Source organism: Elephantulus edwardii, unplaced genomic scaffold (assembly GCF_000299155.1).
Source record: "Elephantulus edwardii isolate Elephantulus edwardi_28Jun2011 unplaced genomic scaffold, EleEdw1.0 scaffold00010, whole genome shotgun sequence".
Taxonomy (NCBI): domain Eukaryota; kingdom Metazoa; phylum Chordata; class Mammalia; order Macroscelidea; family Macroscelididae; genus Elephantulus; species Elephantulus edwardii.
The window spans coordinates 23,419,970-23,442,425 of record NW_006399760.1 but is presented as its reverse complement, the minus strand read 5'-3'; the positions used below and the strand labels follow the sequence as shown (position 1 = coordinate 23,442,425).

The 22,456-nt window shown below is 43.2% G+C and overlaps 1 protein-coding gene across 4 annotated transcripts in view; it reads left to right on the top strand.

The window, feature by feature from the left end:
* CACNB4 (calcium channel, voltage-dependent, beta 4 subunit) overlaps positions 1 to 22,456 on the top strand; it is a 360,400-nt gene that overhangs the window by 163,995 nt on the left and 173,949 nt on the right. Inside the window, exon 1 of one of the 4 annotated variants that reach the window (XM_006880772.1) lies at positions 11,004 to 11,274. The exons of the other annotated variants lie outside the window; for them this stretch is intronic. Coding sequence (XP_006880834.1) covers positions 11,230 to 11,274 — 45 coding nt within the window. The 5' untranslated portion in view covers positions 11,004 to 11,229. Of the gene's footprint in view, positions 1 to 11,003; positions 11,275 to 22,456 lie in introns of those variants that run through there. 4 annotated transcript variants of the gene reach the window in all.

The window sequence follows — 22,456 nt, the reverse complement described above, 5'->3', positions numbered from 1 at the left end:
GGAGGGCAGGCGCAGGAGGGGAAGGCCCTCTGGGAGATGGATTGATTCGGTGACTGGGGCAATCGGGATGAGTGTCGGAGGCAATGAGATTGACATGGGACAGAGTAGAGTTTAGAGCTGTTGTACATAGGGTCGCTATGAGTCGCAAGCAACTCGACTGCACATAACAACAACGTTGAATGCATTAATGGATCTGTAAGTAAATCTCAAATCAAAGAGAAAAATTCTCCTGGCTGGGGGTGAGGGGACCTTCATGAATGTCACACCCCTAAAAGGGATAGCACGTAACAACAAGAAAAACAGTAAGATAGATGGACAAACTTTGTAGATAAAGGGATGAAATTCCCTTCCACTCTCCCTTGAAACGTCGTAACGTTTAAGAGCATTGATTGCAAACATCTCCTTGGTGGCCCTGGTGGCTTAGTGGATAGGAAACTGGTGCCAAACCAGAAGTGGCGATTTGAATTCACTGGTTGCCCTGTGGAGGAAGATGAGGAGTCTCCTCTCACAACATTTAGAGCCTCTGAAAACCCGCTGGAGGGTCAACTATGAGTTAGTTCCCACTTGACAGCAGTGAGTTTTGAGTTGAGAAAGACAGTGACTGGAATACAGTAGTTAAGCATTTGGCTGTAACTGAAAGGTTGGCAGTTTGAATCCGACAGCCTCTCTGGAGTGACTGATGTGACAGTCTACTTCCGTAAACATTCGTATCCATGGAAGCCCTGTACTGCTTGATGCGGTCACTATCTGGGATCGACTCAATAGCAGTGGGTGTTTAGGAAAACTAGTAATGAATTTCATGAATTATAATAAAATTTAAACTGTTTGCTCTTTATTGCTAATTTGAAATCATAGACCCACAGGAATCGTGTCCTTCAGGAGTCTCTTAGATTGGAGTTTGCCCAAGCCTGTGTACTTTATAGTAAGTTGGTGGCTGATTTGTTCCTTCCAGACTCTAGCAGCAAAAATAGATCCTTCCCTTCCTTCCTCCCGAATCTCACCCCTGCTGAAGCTTTGTAGATAAAGGGCTGGAATGGCTGTCCAGCTCTCATTAAAGCTTCTTAACAAGTGATTGCATTTAAGCATTGAGTACAACCATCTATCTTCATGGCTAAATTTCCCTTTTAAGGATCTCCAGAATCATTGCCACACCATCCCTCAGTCGGCTCCCCAAGGACTGCAGTCATATCTTGGTGTTATTCAAGTTTCAGCCTTGAGGATAGTGGCGAGTACATGATGCAGTCAGTTATTGAAAGCCCGAGTTGTCAAATTAACACCGATAAGAATATTAACTAAGGGTTATACGGTAAGCAATGTGTAGGCATAGGTGAAGAATAAGGAGGAGACTAGTTGGGCCGGTCTCCTGGGTACATTTTAGAGAATAGTATAAAATAAAGGTGAATTGTGTCAATGAAAATTGTGGCTTTTTGGATTTTGGGGGGCTTTTTTCTTAAGAGGTTGGCTTTTTTTTTAAAAAAAAAATAGGAATTTCAGAAAGTGAGGCATTTCTGAGTAAAATGTCAATCACAGGAGGGATCTGTCATTTTCTGGCAAGTTGAATAAGCCCTGGGGGTTTTTCTCTTGCCTCCACTCACTCTTTTATGAATTATGAAGTATTGTTTTCCTAGGAGCCATCAAGAGTGGCAGAAAGGAGGGGTAGTCTATACATTTGCTCTGTGAGTGTCTCTGTTTCTTTATTCCTTTGTTTCTTTACACTTCTCATCTGTGGTGATAACCAGGACTATGACCCGTTAACAGAATTTGCATGAGGATGGTGTTCTTGGCAGTGGTCGCTGACAGGGTGGGACAGTCCAAGCGTGGCTGGTGGGGTGCTGGAGCTCAGAGAGTTGAGAAGTCCAGTGCTGGATGCTGAGGACACTAAAGCACTCAGGAAAGAGCAAGGGCTCAGTGGGTGGTTGCAGGGTGTCAGTGTCATCAGGTAGAGGAGATGCTGAGTGTGCATGCCAGCTTCATTGTAAGGAATAATCTGCCTGACTTGATAAAGCTGCCTGTTAGGGTGGCATGGAGCCAGTAGGGTAGCAGGAAACAGGATGCTGGGACACAGTGGCGAAGACCAGGGCCCTAGGCAGGTGTCGAGAAAATCTGGCAGGCTTCTGGGGCCAGTATTCGAGCCTCACCCCAGAGGCAAAGGATTTCAGGGCTTCAGGCCAGGATGTTAAAACAATAGCAGCTAATGCTTTTGGAGCCCTGAGCTTGTGCCTGGTGCTGGCTTGAGCACTTTTTAATTGGTGAGCTCTGGTCACTTTGTGGGGAAGAGTTGCACTGTTGACCTAAAAGCACAGGGTTCAAATCTACCAGCTGTGGGAGAAAGATGGGCACTCACCTCCCTTGTGATTTACTGCCTTTCAAAATCCAGCAATACGTAACAACAGCATAATGAATAGAATTCACGTTCACAGAGCCCCCAGTTTTCCATTCAACAGTCCATACATGTTTTGCTTTATGTGGTTGATTGCAAACCCCTCATTTTACTTCCTCCCTGTGTTTATCATTTCCACCGGGTACCTGTCTTTTAACTCTTCTTGCTGTCTGTATTTTGTGCTCTGACAAATGTTGCTCTTTTGATCTTAAGTGGTGTGGCTGATGTAAGGAGTGTAAACCTCTCAAGTTTTGTTCACTGCATAGATCTGTCAGTTTAGCCAAAAACTGAGCCATGGGTCCAGGCTGAAAGATGACAAAGGGCAGGAGTCTCAGGGGCTCCACTGGCTTCTGTGACCAGCCAGCCTGATCTTTTGTATGATTTTGAGTTTTGTTCAGAAAGTCTTCCCCTTGCTCTCTGGGACTTGCTGATGTTTCCTTCCAGAGAAGAGGTTGTGTTAGGTGCACATCATCAGGATCTTCTAGCTGAGTCCTGTGGGCTGAGGTGTATGTGATCTGTTACTTCCATGCTTTGTTTCCAAGCTTGAATGATTTTCTTCACTCTTCTTTGGTTCAGAATGTGAGAAACCAGTAGTCAAGACTTAATTGGCCACTTGTAAGTTTGTAAGACTCCAGTTGCTACTTGGTAAAGCAGATCCTATAACATTTTCTTTGTTACATTTTCTTTTGTTGTCTGACCACTTTTTAAAAGCAGGTCTTTAATCTGCAGTGTTGTCATTACCATTAAGTTGTTGTTGAGTTGATTTTCAACTCCTCACAATTCACAGTGACAGATTAGAGCTGCCCCATAGGGTGGTTTTGAAGGGAGGGGAGGAGAGTGGAAGCTGAGTTAGGGATCAGCATCCTGACAAAGTCTCTGCCGCAGTGGGCTCAAGTGTGTCAGATGATGAGGATGACCCAGGATAGGACAGAGCTCGAGTCTATTGTTCATAAGGTTTCTATGAATCAACTCGACGACACCTAACAGCAAAATCTGTAAAAGGAAGAAGGAGGAAGCAGGACTGAGCAGAGGAAGAGGTCATCAAGTCACCTGTGACTCATAGTGACCGTGTGTACAACAGCTCTGAAGCCTGCCTTATACTGAGGCCAGTTTCACTGACTCTGACATACCTACCCTCATTGTCTCAGTTTCTGTATCAATCCATCTCATCCAGGGTCTTCCTCTCCTGCACTGTCCCTCCACCCTCCCAAGTATGATGTCCTCCAACGATCGGTCCCTCCTGGCCATGTGCCCAAGGTATGTGAGATGGTAGTATCCTAACCTCCAAGGAGAAACTTGGTTTCAACCTCTCCAAAACAGACTTCTTTGTTTTTGTGGTGGTCTGTGGTATGTTCAAGGCTTTTCTCGAGCACCACAACTCAAAAGCATAGATTCTTCTGTCATCTTTAGTCTAGCTCTCTGATGCATAGCAAGTAATTGTGAAGACCATGGCCTGGATTTGTGCACACCTTAGTCTATAGACTGACATCGTGGTGGAGATCAAATACTTCTGTATAATTTTTGTTTTTGTTGCTGTTATTGTTTATTGTCAAGTGGGAACTGACCTGTAGCTGACCCTCCAGGGGATTTTCAGGGGCTGTAAGCGGCACAGGAGGAGATTGCCCATCCTTCTGTGGAGCTTCTGGTAGATTCACACTGCATGCCTTTGGGATTGCCATGCAGCTTCTTAACAACAGGCCACCAGAACTCCCTCTAGAGTGTTTATGTCAAGCCAAAATGATCAGGCCTTTCCAGTAAACTCATGACGACACCGTGTATGTCCAACTAGAATTGTAAGATTTTCTTTCTTTAAACATTTTTTTAACTTATTTTAATGGCAGTATTCTAAACCAAGTATATATTCAGCCACAATATCTGCAGTGAACACCTCAGTGGCATTGGTTAGCAGTGTAACCTGTTACATACCACACCCCCAAGGCTCTTCTTTATTAAAAGCCTAGAGTCTGACCTTCCCAAGTGATCTTCTATTCAAGTCCTAACCTGGCCAGCCGTGTTTAGCATACGAGATCAGGCTTACTCAGAGTGATAAGTCTTCAAAAACATTAGCCACACACTTCACTTTGGGTTATGTTCTCTTTCTCTCTACCTATAGAGGGCGCTCTAGGGGCATACACCATAAGGAGTTGTATTGCCACACAAAGGCAGGCCATTAGAATCCACTGGCAGCTCCAAGGGAAAAGGAGGGATCCTCTTCTCAGTGATTCACAGCCTCTGAACACCCGCTGGAGGGCCCGCCATGAGGTAGTTCAGACTCAACAGTGGTGAGTGGAGTTGGGTCTACCCATATGGTTATCTTGGCTGTAGTCTTTACAGATGCACATCACCAGATCTTCTTCCCACTGAGCCTCTGTGGTTGTTAGGTGCCATTGGGTTGCAACTACTTCATAGCTGACCCTCCAGTGAGTTTTCTGAGGCTGTAAATCACACACGAAGAGATTTCCCATCTTTTTCCCATGGAGCACTTGGTGGATTCAAACTGCCTGCCTTTGGGTTGACAGTACAGCTCCTAACCAACTCGGCCACTAGAACTCACCACAGAGCCTCTGACTTGTGGTTGTATACCATCAAGTTGGAACCAGTTCATAGCTGATCCTCCAGTGGTTTTCAGAAGTAATAAATCACACAGGAGGAGACTGCTCATCTTTCTCCTGCGGAGCTGTTGGCAGATTTGAACTGAGAACCTTTTGGTTGGCAGTACAGCTCTTTACCACTAAGCCACACAAAGCCTCTAGAAAGGTTGGCTAACAGCTGAGCATTTAACTTATGCCACCAGAGCTCCTTATCTGTGTAATAGCTTGGTTATACTCTCCATTTTGTAAATGAGGAAGCAGAGGGACAAAAGGTCAAAGTAACTTGCCCAGCAAGTTCCCCAACTAGGAAGAGGCACAGGTAGGGGATGTGGGCATTCTGCCTGCAGAGTCCTTGTCTTTAACTGCTCTGTGATGTGGTGTCCCTGCTTCAGGGCTCTAGGAAGTACTGCTTCCATGGAATGCATATGCATGGGGCTTTTGGAGCTGAGTGTTTACAGGAAGCCCTGATTCTGTTTACCTTCCCTGCCCCCCACAAGCCAGTTCTTTTATTCTGCTTTTTATGTATCAGACACTTTTACATGTTCATTTACTCATTAAATTGAAATGGTGTTTCCAAGTTGTTTATTTCCATGTTGCAAATGGACAAGCCTGACTGACAGGGAGTTTTAGTTGCCCCTGATGTGGTGATCCCACGCACAGCTTACCTCCATCTTAAGATGGATACTCCTCTTAAACCTGTATCACAATCACAGCAACACACCTGTCTCTACTGGCAGAAGGCTAGTGACTGTGCCTGAGATTCTGGGACTTGAACTTGGATCTCCATGTAGGAGCAAAAATTCTACCATGGAACCACCACTGTCCGCACTGAGCTAAGTTGTTGTTAGAGGCTGTCAAGTAGATTATGACTCCTGGTGACCCTGTCTCTATCTGGCCCCATCCTCCATTGTTTAGTCCCCGTGTCACTTGATCTTACTGAGGGTCTTCCTCTCTTTCTCTAACTCCCCACTTTTCCATGCATGATGTCCTTTTCCAAGGACTGGCCTCTCCTAAGAGCGTGCCCAAAGTACATGAGATGAAGTTACACCATCCTTTCGTACCCGGGTTGCACTTTCTCCAAGACATAGTTGTTAGTTTTTTTGGCGGCCCATGGGACATTCAGTACTGTTCTTCCGCTTCACCAATCAAAGGCCTTGTTTCTTCTTCTGTCATCCTTATTCATTGCCAACTCTCAGATATATAGGAAGCAATGGAAAATACCATGGCTTAGGTTAAGAGCACCTTAATTTTTAAAACTGAGGTCCTTGCTCTTTAGCACTTTGTTGACATCTTTGGCAGCAGATTTTCACAATGAGCCTTTTGTTTTCTTGACTTTTGTTACCATGGGTGTTGATAGTGGATCCAAGTAAAAGGAATGTGTTGACAGCTGCACTGCCAACCTAAAGTATACGGTTTGAATTCTCCAACTACTCCACGGGGGAAAGATGGGCAGTCTCTTCATGTGTGAGTTACAGCCTCAGAAAACCCAGGAGAGGGTCACTTGGTTCCGACTCAGTGGTACACAGTAACAACAACATTCATGATGTTGTTGGTCCAGTGATGAGGAAATTTTGTTTTCTTAAACTAGATGCCTCTGGAAACTCTACAAACTCTCTAAACTCTACAAACTCTCTAAATTCTGTAAATGTACAGAAATTATGTTAATTGAACAGAGTTCTGTACAGAAATGATGTTAGTCAAAGAACAGAGTTTAGGTCTTTTGTGCAAAACTTACTTTCAGTTACTTACTTGATGACACTTAACCACTGCTAGTGAAACTAATGCTGTTATATCTGGTGGAACACTCTTCTGCTTTGTACATCACTCTTTGTCAACGTGTAGTATGAAGTAACCTGGGTTGCTGTGATGCTGAACCTTGTGCTATTGGAGTATCAGAATGGTAACCAGAATGGCTTCCTAATTGGACAGTGTTTGGTGAAGCTCCCAGTTGTAAAACAGGTTTGGAAGCAGGAGTGCCATCCACTTCCTAAACCACATGCTTCTGGAAACACTATGAACTTGGTGAAATGCTGACAGTTATGGAAAGGCATTAGGTCTTTTGTTCATAGAGTCGCTATGAATTGCACTTGACTAGATGGCAATAAGCAACAACAACAATATTGTTATTGTGTGCTATTGAGTCAGAACCACAGCTGATGGTGCAGCAGGATTTTAGAAGCAGAAAGTCGCATGGGGGGAGATTTTCTATTCTTCTCCCCCGGAACACCTGGTGGATTTGAACCACATGCCTTTGGAATTGCAGTGCAGCTTCTTACCACTTGACCACCAGAGCTCCCCTAATGTAGTGCAGTCTAAATTAAAACCCAGTGGACCATATAAGAAGACTGAAGGAGCTCTCTTTTCTTCTGTGTTTTGTTTTGTTCCCATGTCCCTGCCCTTTTGATTGTCTCTAGTACACGAGAGAAGAAATAGGAGTTATGATGCTAATGCCTCCAGAGGCTGGGGAATCTATTCCTATTTGCAGAACAGAAGAAAAAAATTTCATCACACTGTGGCAATTCAGTAAAATGTTAACAAAAATAAAGAACAAAACAATCCCCAAGGCTGATTTGGCCAGCAAACAGCTTGAGCTTCTGTTCCATCCATTGAGCCAAGGAGAGACTAGTTTTTGCTGATGTCCAGACACTGTTCCATTTTCTCCTTCTGACCAGTGCTATAAAATTTCTAACTGCTCTGGCTTACAGAAGTGAAATGCCAGAGAAATCAGGGTGGAAAATTGGGCAGGAAGATTTGTCTTTCCTTCTACATCCACACCACTTGTCTTGATGCTGGCTGGCTGCTCAGAACAAGTCAGCTCCCCCCTGGCCATTTCCTCCTTTCCCAATCAATTAGAAAAGACAAATCTTTGTGCTTTGTATTCTTCCTTCAATGACATGGGTCAGTTGTACCAGAAAGTCCATCACTGGCTTTCAAAAAGGCATGCCTTGTCCCTATACTTGGAACTATCAGAAACTTGCAAAAGTAAAGTTTCTTTAAGATACAAGAAGGAATTTTTCAGATTAGTTGAGTTGCAGGAACAACTGTCTCATCAAAAATCATGTATAATTTGTGAACATGGAATCATACAGGCAGTAACTATTCATGGTGCCTTTTGACTTTGAGCTGTTGAATGTAATGAGAGATGATTTAAAAGGAAATATGCCTGGAACTTATTTGCAGAGCAACCTTGGAACCAGAGGCACCCTTCTTGGGACAGCCTTCACTGGAGACCCAGTAATGAGACAGGAGTGTGTTACTTGGAAACAACACCAACCTAAGATGAGCCACAACAGCTAGGATCAGTTCTTCTTGTAGCCTCAGGTAGAAGGTTATCAAGGGAGTGATAGTGATTTTTCATCCTCTCGGGACACTTAGAGGGAATACTAGGCAGAACCAGTTTCTTTTTTCCTGAGAAAAAGTTACCAAACCACAACCCATTGCCATCCATTGCATCCTACCCATATTGACCTTCCGTCAGGTTCCAGAGGCTATAAATACTTACCGGGGGAGACGGACTACTTTTCTCTTGCAGAGCAGCTGGTGGATTTGAACTGATGTCCTGTGGGTTGACAACACGCAGCACACTAAGCCAAATACAGGACTACTGAAATTTGGAGCTGGAACTTGAAACTCTCAGGGTCCCCAGGCTCTGTCGTGCAATTTCTTGAAGCTTATGTTGATCCGGCACGGCTGGAGATGTTCCTAGGGACAAAGTATCACATCTCATACTCTCTTAGAAACGGAAGTTGAAGGAGGGGGGCGAGGGGGAAGCATCTCTGGCCTTTCCTTTCTGGAGGCTGTATTGAAAACCTTTTATGGCTTTAGTTACAGAGTTAATTCAAGTCACAGCATCTGGTACTTGGCCTTGACCTTGTTCTCTTGCTTACAGTGGGGAAGCTGAGGTTCAGCCTGAAAGTGCCTTGCTCCAGGCGTTCAGTTGTCAACAGGTGGAGCTGGCTGTGCACTTCCTTCTCTGAAATCCTGCCTGTGATGCCCCTACCTGCCTGCTGTTCTCCCTCTGTGAAGTCATAGCCTCCACCATGACATCTGCTCCAACCCTGTGGTTTTGAGATTCCCAAGGACAGCTGAGTTCCCTCGATATCTTTTATATGTGATAGAGCCTGCATATCATGGCCACTCCCAAGATTGGCAGCTATGATTGAAAGAGTTTCACACGTCAGCTCTGATGTGCAAAACCTCTGCTCTGCTCAGCCGTCGTAGCTGTTGACTTGCTTTTTGTGACTCAGGTTTATTCTTTTGAGAGTGACACTTTGCTGCAATCCTGGTAGGAGGATAGGCCCTGCTTCCCGGGGCCAGCCAGTTACTGCTTCACTGGGATTCCAGGTACTGCAGCCAGAGCCTTCCAGCTGACAAAGGGTGGTTGTCAGTGATAAGTGTTTATGTTGTGTTTTAGAATCACAGAGTTCTTTCTCTGAGTTATTTCTTACCTCAGCTTGGCAGGTGAAGGAACGAAAGCACACAGAGATTGTGACTAGTCTAGCATCATCTGACCAATGAGTAGTGAAGCTGAGTCCAGGCTCGAGGCTCTCTCAGTTTCCAGGTCACCCGTACCCCAGTGAGTCATGCCACTTCTCAAGTGTTCTTTGCCCTTCACCAACTTCGCTGGTCCTGATTTGACTGGCTCCTTTTAGATTGAGTTATAGAGTTCTCTCGTCTCAAAGCAGCAGCACCTTAATAGTTAAGCCAAATTTGTAAACATCAGGCTAGTCCTCATGTCAGGTGGTCCACGTCTTATGTCAGCCTGAGATGTGCTGTGATGGATGAGCGGTGAGGGAACAGGACTTTTCACTTTAGGTTTTGGGGAGAAGATGAGTGCTGCCTCTACAATATACAGATTTACTCAGGGGAGAGGGGATGAAGAGTTCAAGTTTAGTCCTTGTTGATGTTAATTCTGACTCACGGTGACCCTAAGTGTGACAGGATGAAATGCTGCCCGGTACTTATAACCCTTGGAAGTTCATCTTCCAGCTCTGGATAATACGCTGCTGTGGTTTTTAAGGCTTGCATTGACTAATCTCTAGGAGTAGAGAGCCAGACTTTTCTGTGTTAGACTGGAAGCTTTACTTGGACTTGTCCACCGTGGGTGACCATGCTGGTATTTGTGATTCTGATGGCACAGCGCTCAGCATCATGACACCACCACTCATGCCACCACAGTGCTGCAGACTGACCGAAGGTTGTGAGGAAAGAAGTATGTGAAAAACAACCTAACTAAAGAGCACTCTGGTGGCACAGCCTGTATGGAGTTGCATGGCTAACTGAAAGGGGGAACCCCTCTGGTGGTTCAAATCCACTAGTGGCTTTGCAGGAGAAAGATGGGCAGTAAACCCTCCTGTGTGGTTTACAGCCTCCAGCACTCCCCGAAATGTCGCTTCCAACTTGACAGCAATTAGTGAGTCAGAAAGAGACATTCAAATTTTTTGCATCTAAAAGTTGACAAGCGTTTGGCTTCATGTTTAGATTTCATTAAGCCACAGAGGCATTTTCTCATAATGGGGCCAAATGACTTCCCTGAGGATGATCAGAACTTTTACTGTAGAAAACTCCATGAGAAGTCTTTCTGTTTTTACCTTTACTTTTGCTCATTTCTTTTTTGCCATTTTAAGTGACTTACTACCCTTTTGACTTAGATTGCACCTGTTAAGTCCAGATGTTGGGTGGAGATTAGTGTGTGCTCTCCGGTCTTCACACGATATTCACTGAAGAAAAAAAAATCACCCCGTTGCTCCTCCACCTCCTCAGTTAGGAATTTCATTAAGAGGATGAGCAGTTGTGTTTAGAGTATTGGAAAGTCTGCCTTCCCAAACACTCCAGGCAGCTGGTGGGGTATTGAGAAGTGTTTGTTGCAGTGCTAACAGTATAGGCGAAACAGGAAGCAGATCTTTGCTGGGTAGGATGCTCCGAGTCGCCCTCCACTCCCAGGGAACGCTCTTCAGCTGACTGAAGCAGGGGAGCTGAGCCAATCAGAGGCCGCTTTCCTAGCTCAGTCACCAGTCTGTGGTTGAGGAAGGGTTTTGCTTTTTATGCTCTGTACTGGGGAGGCAGATAAAATGCCAGGTCTGGACTGCCTCTGGGGATAACCTCACCCAGTGTGATGTGAATGAATTGCATCGCGCCTGGTAAATCCACAGGAATTGATCAGGCAGGCACAGTTCCTCCAGACAGGCCTTTTCTGTCTTTCCCAAAAAGCAGTTTTGTTTTTGCCTTGAAAGAGGTGCTCTGGATTATCAGACCTCCATGTATGACAATTTGTACCTGCATGGAATTGAAGACTCAGAGGCTGTAAGTATTTTCATAGATAGCTGAGCCCCTCTCTCCTCCTCTCCCTCCTCCCACTGCCCCCCCCTTCCTTATTTCTTAGGCAACGCAGGGAACATGGAGCTGAAAGGCAGCATCCTTTGGGGGCTTGCTGGCCGTTGTGTACATGTTCCGTGTGTAGTTTCTAGTTTACCTGAAAGGATTCTTTATTACATAATTTCTTGTCCAGCAGAAAAGCAATCAGAGGGACAGCAGAGGCATCTCAGTGTTCAGATTTATCCGGCTCCTGGTGCACGTTTGATCTCGCAAGGGGTAACTTGCTCCCTGTAGACGGATTTAAACTATGCAGAGTGCCTGTGCTTCCTGGTATCGGGCTTCACAGAAAAGGCTCATTCATTACATAATACTCATTGTTTGTTGAGGTAGCATGAATGGAAGTTCCTGAGCTGTCACTGTATTATGTGCTTTGGGGCCGAACTACCTACCAGTGCAGCTTCTTTGTTAAGGAAATCAGATGCAAGGGTTGTGGAATGAACACTCCAGTGCCCCAGCGCAGAGGCAGCTCCTCTACTCTACCCTGGAACCCGAAGCAGCTCACGTGTGTCTTGGCTTAGCAAACTGGACACCTTTCCCCACTAGGTCAGGCTCAGTTGGAAAATGTTTTTCTGAAATCTCTAAAAATCAGATCATTCAGATGTTAGTTCTGGATAAAGGGTCAAGCTCATTCCTCTTCAGGGTTGCTGTGGGTACTTCCCAATTACCCATCAGATACACAGCAGCCCTGCAGGATAGGATGATTGGGGGCGGATAACGGGATGTGCTGTGGGGAGTCTGAATTTTATATGAGAGCTTGTGCCATACATGTTGTTACATTCAAAACAGGCATGTGTTATATAAGGGTCCCTGGCTAACCTCACCAAATAAACAGATTATAACCAACAAACTATGGTATACGTCAATGCAGACGTTTGTCTCAAATGATGTGCTGCCTCCCCAGGAAAGAGAGAAAGCCTCCCTTCTGATAAGGCATTCCATTTTTCCTTCCTGTCTGTGTGTTAGTCAGCGCTAACTCTAACTCTGTTTCCGCAAAGTCTCCCTGCGTGGTGCCCAGCGTGCTCGTAAATTATCAGACTGTCAATTCATTTCCAGGCAATGAGGTCGGAGACATTGGCGACTGAAGTAGAGGAGGCACACACTTGCAGGTGGGGTGGGAGACTGGACCATGCAAGTCCAGGAGTTCAGTGACCCAGCTTCCCCGACTGGGTCCTTTGAGAAGGCCTGATTTTTCTTTTATCTCTTCTCTCCACACTCAGTTATGAAACATGTGATGCCTTATTGAATTGTAAGTTTTCTTTTTCCACCCCCCAACTTGGACATTGGACATAAAAGTGGATTGGAGTTATTTCGGAAATGCCTTTAGAAACCAGCTGCTAATAGCAGAGTCGGCTAGGAACTAATGTACCCAGCTCCTTGTTCTCCAGAACTGAGTAAATGTTGGATGCACGGGTTCAGAGGGGAGCCATTATAAGTCTGAAAGCATTTCCCCCCCCTTTTGGTGCAGGCTTGCAGGACAGATGAATTCTCCCAAAGGGTGGGACATGAGGAGTGTGGTGGCTGAACTCTGGCATGGTAGTAGAGTGGTGGGTAGTGCTAGGGACTGCAGTGCTGTGCTCGGGGTGAGTCAGTGGCCAGCAGCCTGGGCTCCTCCAGGCTGTGTGCACATCTGCGGAGGTGAGGAAGGTGGGAGACCTGAGGAATGAAGAAAGGGACCTGGCCGGGCCTCAGTTGAGAGGCTGGGAGGCTGTCAGATGAGATGGGAGGGATTGAAACTGTGTCATAAATCATTGGGGAAGACAAGAGATGGTCTGAGGGATGATCTGACTTTGAATGCTCACTTGAGTTTATTTGTTTTTATAAGGAAGAATAATGTGATGTGTTACCCAAGATGGTGTGAACAGAGCTTCAAGCCAATGGAGAAGACTAGGCCTAAATAGCTGACCTGGTGAAGTGAAAAATAAAGCCACACCTGGAGTCTCCCATCCTCAGCAGTCATTCTCAGTGCCAATGCATTTATGGCTGTAAGTGTGGGGGTTTGCCCAGATTGAAGCAAGGCTCTCGGCACAGGTCTGGTGGCTAGGCATGGAGAGAGGCTTTCCTCAGATGGCCAGCTGCAGCCCAGGCACACACAGGCACTCAAAGCTGTGTACGACACTTCCTTGGGGGGGGGTTGGGGAGCCATCTACGTCTGTCCTGCCACTCTGTGCTGCTGACAGTATCTTTGTGGGCTGTGTGGGGTTTAACATGTGCTAAGTGATTATGTTCAATGTGTTTACATGGTAAGCCTGTAAGAAGATCATCTCAGCTAGGGACCGAGTGTTTATACGCTGTTAGCACCTTACATCACCTCAGTCCAAAAGCAATTTTGGAACTGATGCGAGATTTCTTTTCCAAAGGTATATATTATCCTAGTGTCCTAGATTTTAGTTTGTAACCTCTCAATTTCATATGACATATATATATATAAAGAGAGAGTATAGAGAAACATCTTAGTACACCCCTTGTTCTGGTCACTGGCGATTTTTGAGTCCCGTAGAAACTTTTTTGACAAGTCTGTTTAGTTCTCTGGTCTTTAGGAGAGTAGGTAAGAACCAGGATTGTTAAAAACTGCAGGGAAATGTGAAAAGTCATCCAGCACTCCACAGGGCACCCCACAGGAACAGCGATTTCACACAGGCCACTTTGCTGCCTCCGCCTTTCCTATGTTACCTTGAACAAGTTAACGGAGTTGTATTCCCAGATCAGTCCTTATTTACTACACACAGAGGTGTGGATTCTCTGTCTTCTCAATGAGGATTGTTCTAGGCTAGCTTTGCTGCCACCATTGTGTCTTTGTATATAGATAGGTCCAGGTGGCCAAAAAGTTTTTCACCAGTTGAGCTCCCATGTGCACTATGCATTTTTATGTGACCACAGTAGTTTTAACTAGATCTCCTTGGTGTACGAATACTTCATAAATGTACACTGTGCATTTTTTTCACATTTGTGGAGTAATTTCAGGACTAGATAGTTTATCATGTTTATTACACAAACAATAAAGAGGGATATTCTTATAGGATATGTGGAAAGAGCAGATGAGCAAAGAAAGTTTCCTAAAGTTTACCACCCACAGGAAATCACCCTTAACTTGTACTGTACATCCTGTGAAACTGTCCATGTATGTACGTGTAAATAATGTCTTTTAAACTTGCTATTGTCGTGTTACTTTCTGTTCTGTTAAAATGCTATTTTTGTTTGAGGAAAAAATAGTGGGAACAGTAGGGCTAGAACTGGTCTATGCAGAAGATGCTTTTCACAATTTAAAGACATACATAGACCTTATTTGATTTTAGTAACTAAAATGAAACACATTTTCTTGCAGTTATTTATAGATTAGAAAGATTAGAGATCTAATGTATATATAGATGTATATATCTAGTATACATAGATACATATATTTATAAAGCAAAGCCAGAGTTGGCTGTACAGAGAATTAATAACTGATTTCACTGACCCTGTTGTTTGGATTTTCAAATGCTTAAATTCTAAAAGTATTCAGAGAGAGAGAAAGAGACCAGATCTTTTCTGAAGAAAAAGATGATAAAATTTAACTCAGGTTACTTATGAATAATAAATGGCTTCTTTGAGTGTTCTTTGAGTCCTTTGAGTGTTGCCGTTCAGGAAAAGAATGATAATAATATTGCTAGAAATCACATAGGTCTGAAAATTCAAGTGAGGGTAAAATTTACAAACAATAATGTCTATGTAATATATTGTAACGTGTATATATAAAAGTACATCTTTAAATCCCCATGTACTTATAAATTATGACAAGGATAACTGTATGTTATTTAAACTGTTTGTTTTCTCTAGCTGTGTGTTTACCCAAGTGTCTGTGTCACTGTGCGTGCATGCACACTGCACATACTCATATCCATACACGCATTCATATATAGATACGCTCCGTGCCTTGCTAATTGGTAGCTAATACTAAGTGAAACATTTATACCATAAAGCCTCTGGAGAAGGAAAATTAACTGCTTTTGATGTGAAGAAAGGTTCCCAAGAGGGTTGAAAGACAGCAGATCTGCAAGAGAATAAAGGGTGACTACTTTCAAAAATATAGTAACGTTATCTTAAATATGAAGATATGTGCTGGCTAGGGAGGAGGAAAATCTTTAGATGGAAGGATTCGTGTGTTTAGGGACATTCAGAAAAATGCACTGGAGGGTTATACGGAATTGGATTTCTTTTGGAAGCAAGATAGTCAGAGGAAAGCTGTAAAAGCAAATAGACTTTATGGTTTTGATAGATGATCCCCTTCTGGGATCAGAAAATTTTCTTGACCTGTTATAGACAGTAAGGATGGCTCTGTTAAGAAAAAAAAATTCAAAAGCTAGATATTGACTTCACTGGCTAAAAGAGCAGGCCAAGGGCTTTTCATGGTTTGGATGAGAAATGGGACTGGGAAAATCAACTTGTCCTAGTCAGCTGCACTGCCTTGGTCTTTGTACAGGGTCCATTGAGTCAAGGATGAACACAGGCTTCTCTTTAATCAGTCAGTTCTTAGCCATGATGGTTTTCTAAAACATATTGAAATGATTTGTAGATGTAGTTGTCATAGAGTTGAAGAGACATTCCTCCAGTCGGCTCAGAACTCATGCATTTATTTGCTGTATCTTGGAATATATTAGTCTCTGTTCTTATAGTAAGGATTTTCCAGCGTTTGGGGCTGTTATGAATTAAAACAACACAGAAAACTTACTCTGTTAATTTTCTGGTTTTGTGCAGAAGTATTAGGCTCAATCATAGATTTCCTTTGAGTGCTTCTGTATGAACTTTTTTTGCCCGTGTTTCCCTTCTTGTTAGGTTTTGAGTTGGTCCAGGATTTTAGAATATGGTTTTGAGACTCTTTGTAGACCCAGGGATGGTCACTTCCTTCTGTGGTGTGAGACATTCTGTAGGAAGGGTAGTGGTAATGATAGAAGCTGTGCTTTTGGAGTAAGTAAGTGAATCCCCGTTGTCTTAGCTCTTCCTTTTCAATCACCATTCACCTTGGACCTTATTTCTTATTTCTGGTTCTAGTTACTCTGTTTATCAACTCCCTTTACTGTTTTTTAACCTGAGCAAACTAAGCTACCCAAGGGGACGAAGATGATATAACTAGACAAGTTTACATTTTCTGTCCTCTTTCCTTCCTTCTCCCACTTGGCCTTTATCATCATCAAATAATGACTTCAGATATCTATGAAACTAAGTTAAGAAGTATACCAAGCAAATGCTCTAGGTAGCTCTTGTATACCATCAAGTTGGAAATGACTCATAACTAACCCTCAGCAAGTTTTCAGAGGCTGTAAATCACCTGGGAGGAGATTGTGTATCTTTCTCCTTTGAACAGATCCACATGTCTTGGAGTTGACAGTGTGAGTCCTTACTGCTAAATGACAAGAGCTCCCTATACATATGTTGCTGGTGTATATCACTGAGTTGGAACGGATCCATCATCGCTGATTCTCCAGAAGGTTCTCAAAGGCAGTAACTTGCACAGGAGATGGCCCTTCTTTCTTTCATGAATCAGCAGGCAGATCTGAACCACATGCCTTCTAGTTGATAGTGCAACCATTTACGTATAGATTCTCTATAAGTTAGGCTGATTATCCATGGTGGACAGTGTTTGGTGGAGCTTCCCGATTAAAACTCCCACTTGGAAGCAGGAGTGGCATTCGTTTCCGAAATGGCTTGCCTCCAGGAACTCTATGAACAGTGTTCAGGTCGTTCATTCATAGGGTCACTATGAGTTGTCTACCATGTGACAGCACTCAACAACAAAAACAACAGTAGTCCATGGTATATCTAGTACTCTTCTCTAGCACCACAGCTCAAAGGCATCAATTGTCCTTCTATCATCTCTAGTCATAGCAAGCAATTGCAAAGTTAGGTTGTATCATTTACAAAATATAAGGGGTTTTTTTTCCTCCTCCCTGTGTTCCTTTTTTCTTTTTTAATTGTTTTTAATCAAGCAATTTTAATGGAAGTTTACAGAGACTTAGGGTTTCCAGTCATTTCTTGTTGCACTTTTCACCCTACCTACCCCTCCCTCCCAATTCACTCTTCTCCTTGAAAAGAAAAAAACCCCTCTTTCATTTTTACACAATCCCTCCCCCCAAATCTTCTCCACTATGTAGCTTTCACTCTGCCCTTCTGTGATGACAAGAATACCCATTCATATGTCCCTTTTAAACAGTTCTCTCCCTCATCTGTTTCAATGCAATACATCATTCCTCTCCTCCTTTTCTGTCTTCCGTCAACCCTGATGTCAGTCCCATTTTTCAGTAGTGGCCCTTTGCAATATTTGTCCTTTTTTGACTGAGATATTTCACTCAACATAATGTTTATTGAGACTTTGTCCACAATAGCAAAAAGCTGGAAACAACCCAAGTGCCCACCAACAAACGAATGGCTAGAGAAGCTCTGGTATATTCATACGATGGAATACTATACAACATTGAAAAACAAGGAACTCATGAAATATTATGCAAAATGGATAACCCTGGAGGACAAAATTTAAGTTTTGATAAGTCTTCCTCCAATCCTGATGATGTATCCCTTTTTACAGAGTACAGCTTTGTGAATTATTTTCTCAGCATACAGATTGAATAGGTATGGGGGAAGTATACAACCCTGATGCACTTCCTTCCTCATTTAAAACCATGCAGTGTTCCCTTGTTCCATTTGAACAATAGCTTCTTGGTCTATGTGTAGATTTCACATGAGCACAATTAACTTTTCTGAGATTCCCATTCTTCTCAATGTCAACCACAGTTTGTTATGATCCACACAGTCAAATGCCTTTGTGAAATCAGTAACACACAGATCGACATTCTTCTGATATTGCTTTCAGCCGCGATCCATCTGACATCAGCAGTGATATCCGTGGTGCCATGGCCTCTTCTGAACCCTGTTTGAACTTATGGCAGTTCTTTGTCTGTATGCTATTCTAGCTGGTTTCCACAATATTTTATTTGCACGTGTTATTAAAGATATTTTTCAATAATTTCCACATTCTATTGTGTCACCTTTCTTTGGAATGGGAACAAATATAGAGCCCTTTCAGTCAGTTTGCCAGCCATCTGTCCTGCATATACTTTAAAAAAATTGTTGTGAATTGAGTGAACTTTTACAAAGCAAACTGGACTTCCTTGTGCTATCATACATACTTTTGTATTGTGACATTGATTGCAGTCCTCACAGTAGCAGGACTCTTTTCACTTCTTCCCTGTATTTATGGTTTCCATTCACCCTTCTCGTTTTCCTATCCTTTGCTGCCCTTTGAGCAGTGTCCCAAGGCAAGTGCTTTTTAGCATGTATTTTTTGAGTATTTGAAGGCGTGCATGCCTCCCTGGTGTTACTGCTCCGCTTATAGCCCTATTTTTGAGAGGAACCATGGGCCAAAATGGAACTCTAGTAGTTGAGGGCTAAGGTGTTGTGCTGCCAACCCAAAGGCAAGTGGTTCGAATCTGCCAGCCATGACAAGGGAGAAAGATGGACAGTCCCCCTTTGTGTGATTTACAGCCTCTGAGAACTTGCTGGAGGGTCAGCTCTGAGTCAGTTCACACTCGATGGCACCTAACAGCAGCAACAGCAAAGGCTGTAGTCTCAGAGGTTCCACCAGCCCTAATCAGCCCAGCAAGCCTGGCCTTTTTTGGTTTTGAGTTTTCTTCTGCATTTTTCTCCCACTCCTTTGTGGGCCCTCTATTATGATCTCTTCCAGAGCAATTGGAAATTCTTCTGGTCTCCGAGTAATGGAGGCTGAGGTTTGTGTAGTCCTGTATTCTTTTTAAAAAAAATTTTTAATGTATTATTTTTAATGAACATTTACGGAGATTTTGGATTTCCATTCACTCATTGTTGCACTTTTTTCTCCAAGTCCTCCCCCCCCCCCATAAGTTCACTCCTCTCTTTGAAAAGCAAAAGGTAAACTCCTTCATTGGTGTGCAGTATCCCTGCCCGGGATGCACTCCACTACGCAACCTTAATTCCGGACTCTTGTGATAACCATAATACCCTACCATATATTACTTTTAAACTGTTCTCTCCCTCATCTGTTTCAATGCAGTATACATAATTTATCCAGTTTTTCTCAGTCTTACCCTAACCCTGATGTCAGTCCCATTCTAAAACAGTGGCACTGTGGAGTATTTGTCTTTTTGTCACTGAGATATTTTACTCAGCTCAAAGGCATCAATTCTCCTTCTATCCTCCTTGGTCATTGTCCAATTCTCTGAAGCATAACAAGTGATAGCAAAGACCATGGCCTGTATCAGATGCACCTTAGTCTTCAGAGAGACACCATTGCTCTTTAGTATTTTGGAGAGGTCCCTAACAGCAGACTTTCCCATGGCAATACGCCTTTTAATTTCCTGGCTACTGGTGCCAAGAGTGTTGACTGGGGAGCCAAGCAAACTAAAGCTGTGAACACTCTCAATCTCTTCACCATCCATCCTGATGCTGCCAATTGGTCCAGTGGTGAGAATCTTTGTGCTGGAGAAGAGTATTGAGAATACCATGGACTGCTAGGAAAACAAACAGATTCGTCCTGGAGAGGGTTAAACCAGGTGGCTTCGTCTGACATACTTTGGACATGTTGTGAGGAGAGACCGGCCCTTGGAGAAGGACATCATGCTTGGGAGGGTGGAGGGATAGCGCAGGAGGGGAAGGCCCTCTATGAGGTGGATAGATTCAGTGACTGGGGTAATGGGGATGGGAGTGTCAGAGACAGTGCGATCGGCACAGGACAGAGCAGAGTTTAGGGCTGTTGTACATAGGGTCGCTATGAGTCGCAAGCGACTAGATGGCACATAGCAACAACAACGTCTTCCAGGATCACCCATTTTGAATAATATTTAGACTAACTGCTTCCATGATTCTTTGATTTTCGGAATTCTCCTTTGCTCTGTAACTGAGAGACTAATACTTGTGCTGTAGATGGCTATTTGCAAACTTTTCAAATCTCAGTTGCTACTTAATCAAAGTATAATGTAGTGTAATCTCTTTTTTGTGAGTGATGTTATGCCACTTAGCTCTGATGCCTCCTATGATTTATATTTCCTTTTACAACATAAATATATAGTTTTAATAGTAAGTTTTTCTTACCTCTTACATGGTGCCATAGGTTTAATTACTTCTCAGCAACAGCTCAACTCATTGCGGGACCAACTTACAGCTGACCCTCCAGCAGGTTTTCAGAAACTATAAATCACTCAGTAGAAGCTTACCCATATCCTGTCATGTAGCTGGTGCATTAGGTCTGCGTGCATTTGGGTTGGCAGTGCATTGCTTTACCCACAAGGCCACCAGAGTATAAGTCTATAGCAGAATATTATATGTCCCTTATTAATCTATTTACTTATTTTGCATTTGTCCCAACAAATACTGAAAAGTCTTCTAACTGAGGACCATAAGGGAGGTCAAGGGGCTTAGGGGTGAGGAATTGTGCTGCCAACCCAAAGATTCTGACCTTCGGTGTCATCCGTCTGATAGTGGATTTGTTGAAAAGTTTGGTGAGTGAGAACATTGGAATGAAAAGTGTTTCTGAGTCCTTTGTTTTAAAAACCTTATCTCCTGAGCATGTCTGTCAGCCAAGAAAATGTCACCTTTACTTTCTTACTTTATATTATGGAACAGGAATGTAATGTGAAAGTGTTGTGATTCAGAGTGAGACTTAACTCCAGATTGTCACAGGTGCAGTGTGAGCTGCTCGCTCTCTGGTGTGGCCCTGGGTGTATTTCTTTAGCTTTCTGTGCCTCAGTTTCTTCATCTCTAAAATGTTAACTCTAATAAAATCTACTATGTAGGGTAATTTTTAAACTTAACTTAGTTAATTTGTGTAGATCTCTTTAAGATGCATGGATTTCTACCTTACAGATAATGAGCATACTTCTGAAAAATAAACACGCTCCGGCGTTCTTGAGTTTCTGCTATTTTTGGTAATTCCTTTGGTTTATTTCAGAGAACGTATATTTTTTTTCCCTCCCAAGATGATTTGAAATATGATCGCATGATTGACTAGTAAAAGGAAGATTAATCTCCCAAGACCTTTGGATTATAGTTGATGATTGATTTGTTTAGGGAAGAAGATACAATCATGTAGTCGAAGAATTCCAAGAGCTGAGAGTGTTGGTCTTTGTCACTTACTAGCAGTGGTTCTGGTCAAGTCACTCATTTGCTCTCATGCTCCATTCTGTTTCCTAAGAAACAAAGATATTTGAGTAGATCATTTTGAAGGTTTTCCCTTATCCAAAATTCTGTTCTACTTTCTGATAAGCAGCTTCTTCAGTCAGGATTCAGATGCCACCATCTGCCATTTGCTTTTTGATATGATCAATTACTGTGGTGTTTTGTACATATTGAGTGAGAAGTCAGAACTTGAGTCTGGATGTATGGCCTTTGCAGACTCTTCTGAAAGAGTAAAAAGCATGTGCACATCTTTGAAAAGACTGGATCTTTGGAAAAGGGAAACATTTTCAGTCTTTCAGCTCTGGGAGCCAGAAAGGAGCCTTTGTCTACTGCTCCTTCGCTTGCCAGTACCTACAGTGCACTTCCAAGCCACAGTAATTTCAGCTACAAACACTTGAGCCTCATTTCCAAGGGGAAAATAAAAATGAAAGGCAAAAGCTTTCTGAGAAGTAAGCATCACTGAACTCGTAGTGATCATAGACAAATGGTATTTCTTCCTTAATTATCACTACCTTTCCTTGTTGGCAGCGTGCTAGGAGAGTGTTGACACAAGCTGTATTAAACGCTTTGTGATTGTTGTGAGGCTTAACCATTAGAATAATGCTTCTCAGTGTTTCCTTGCTTTACCTTTCAAAGGAGTAACTGCCGTGTCACTTTAATTTTCCTCCATGATGTAGTAGAAGTCCACAAAGATGTGGGAAAGAAGAAATCTTGGCTTTAGTCCAGTGCTTCGAATACTCCCTTAAATGTTTTTGATAAGAAGTTAGAGTTGGGTGCAAATACAATAAAACCTCTAACAACTGTAAAACCTGTATAAGGAGGAAACCTGTCATAGAAGGAAAAAGAAAAATATTTTCTACTAATAGAGAGTTCATCTAACATCAGCAACAATATCCCTAGTACCACGACCCCTTCTAAACCCAGCCTGGACTTC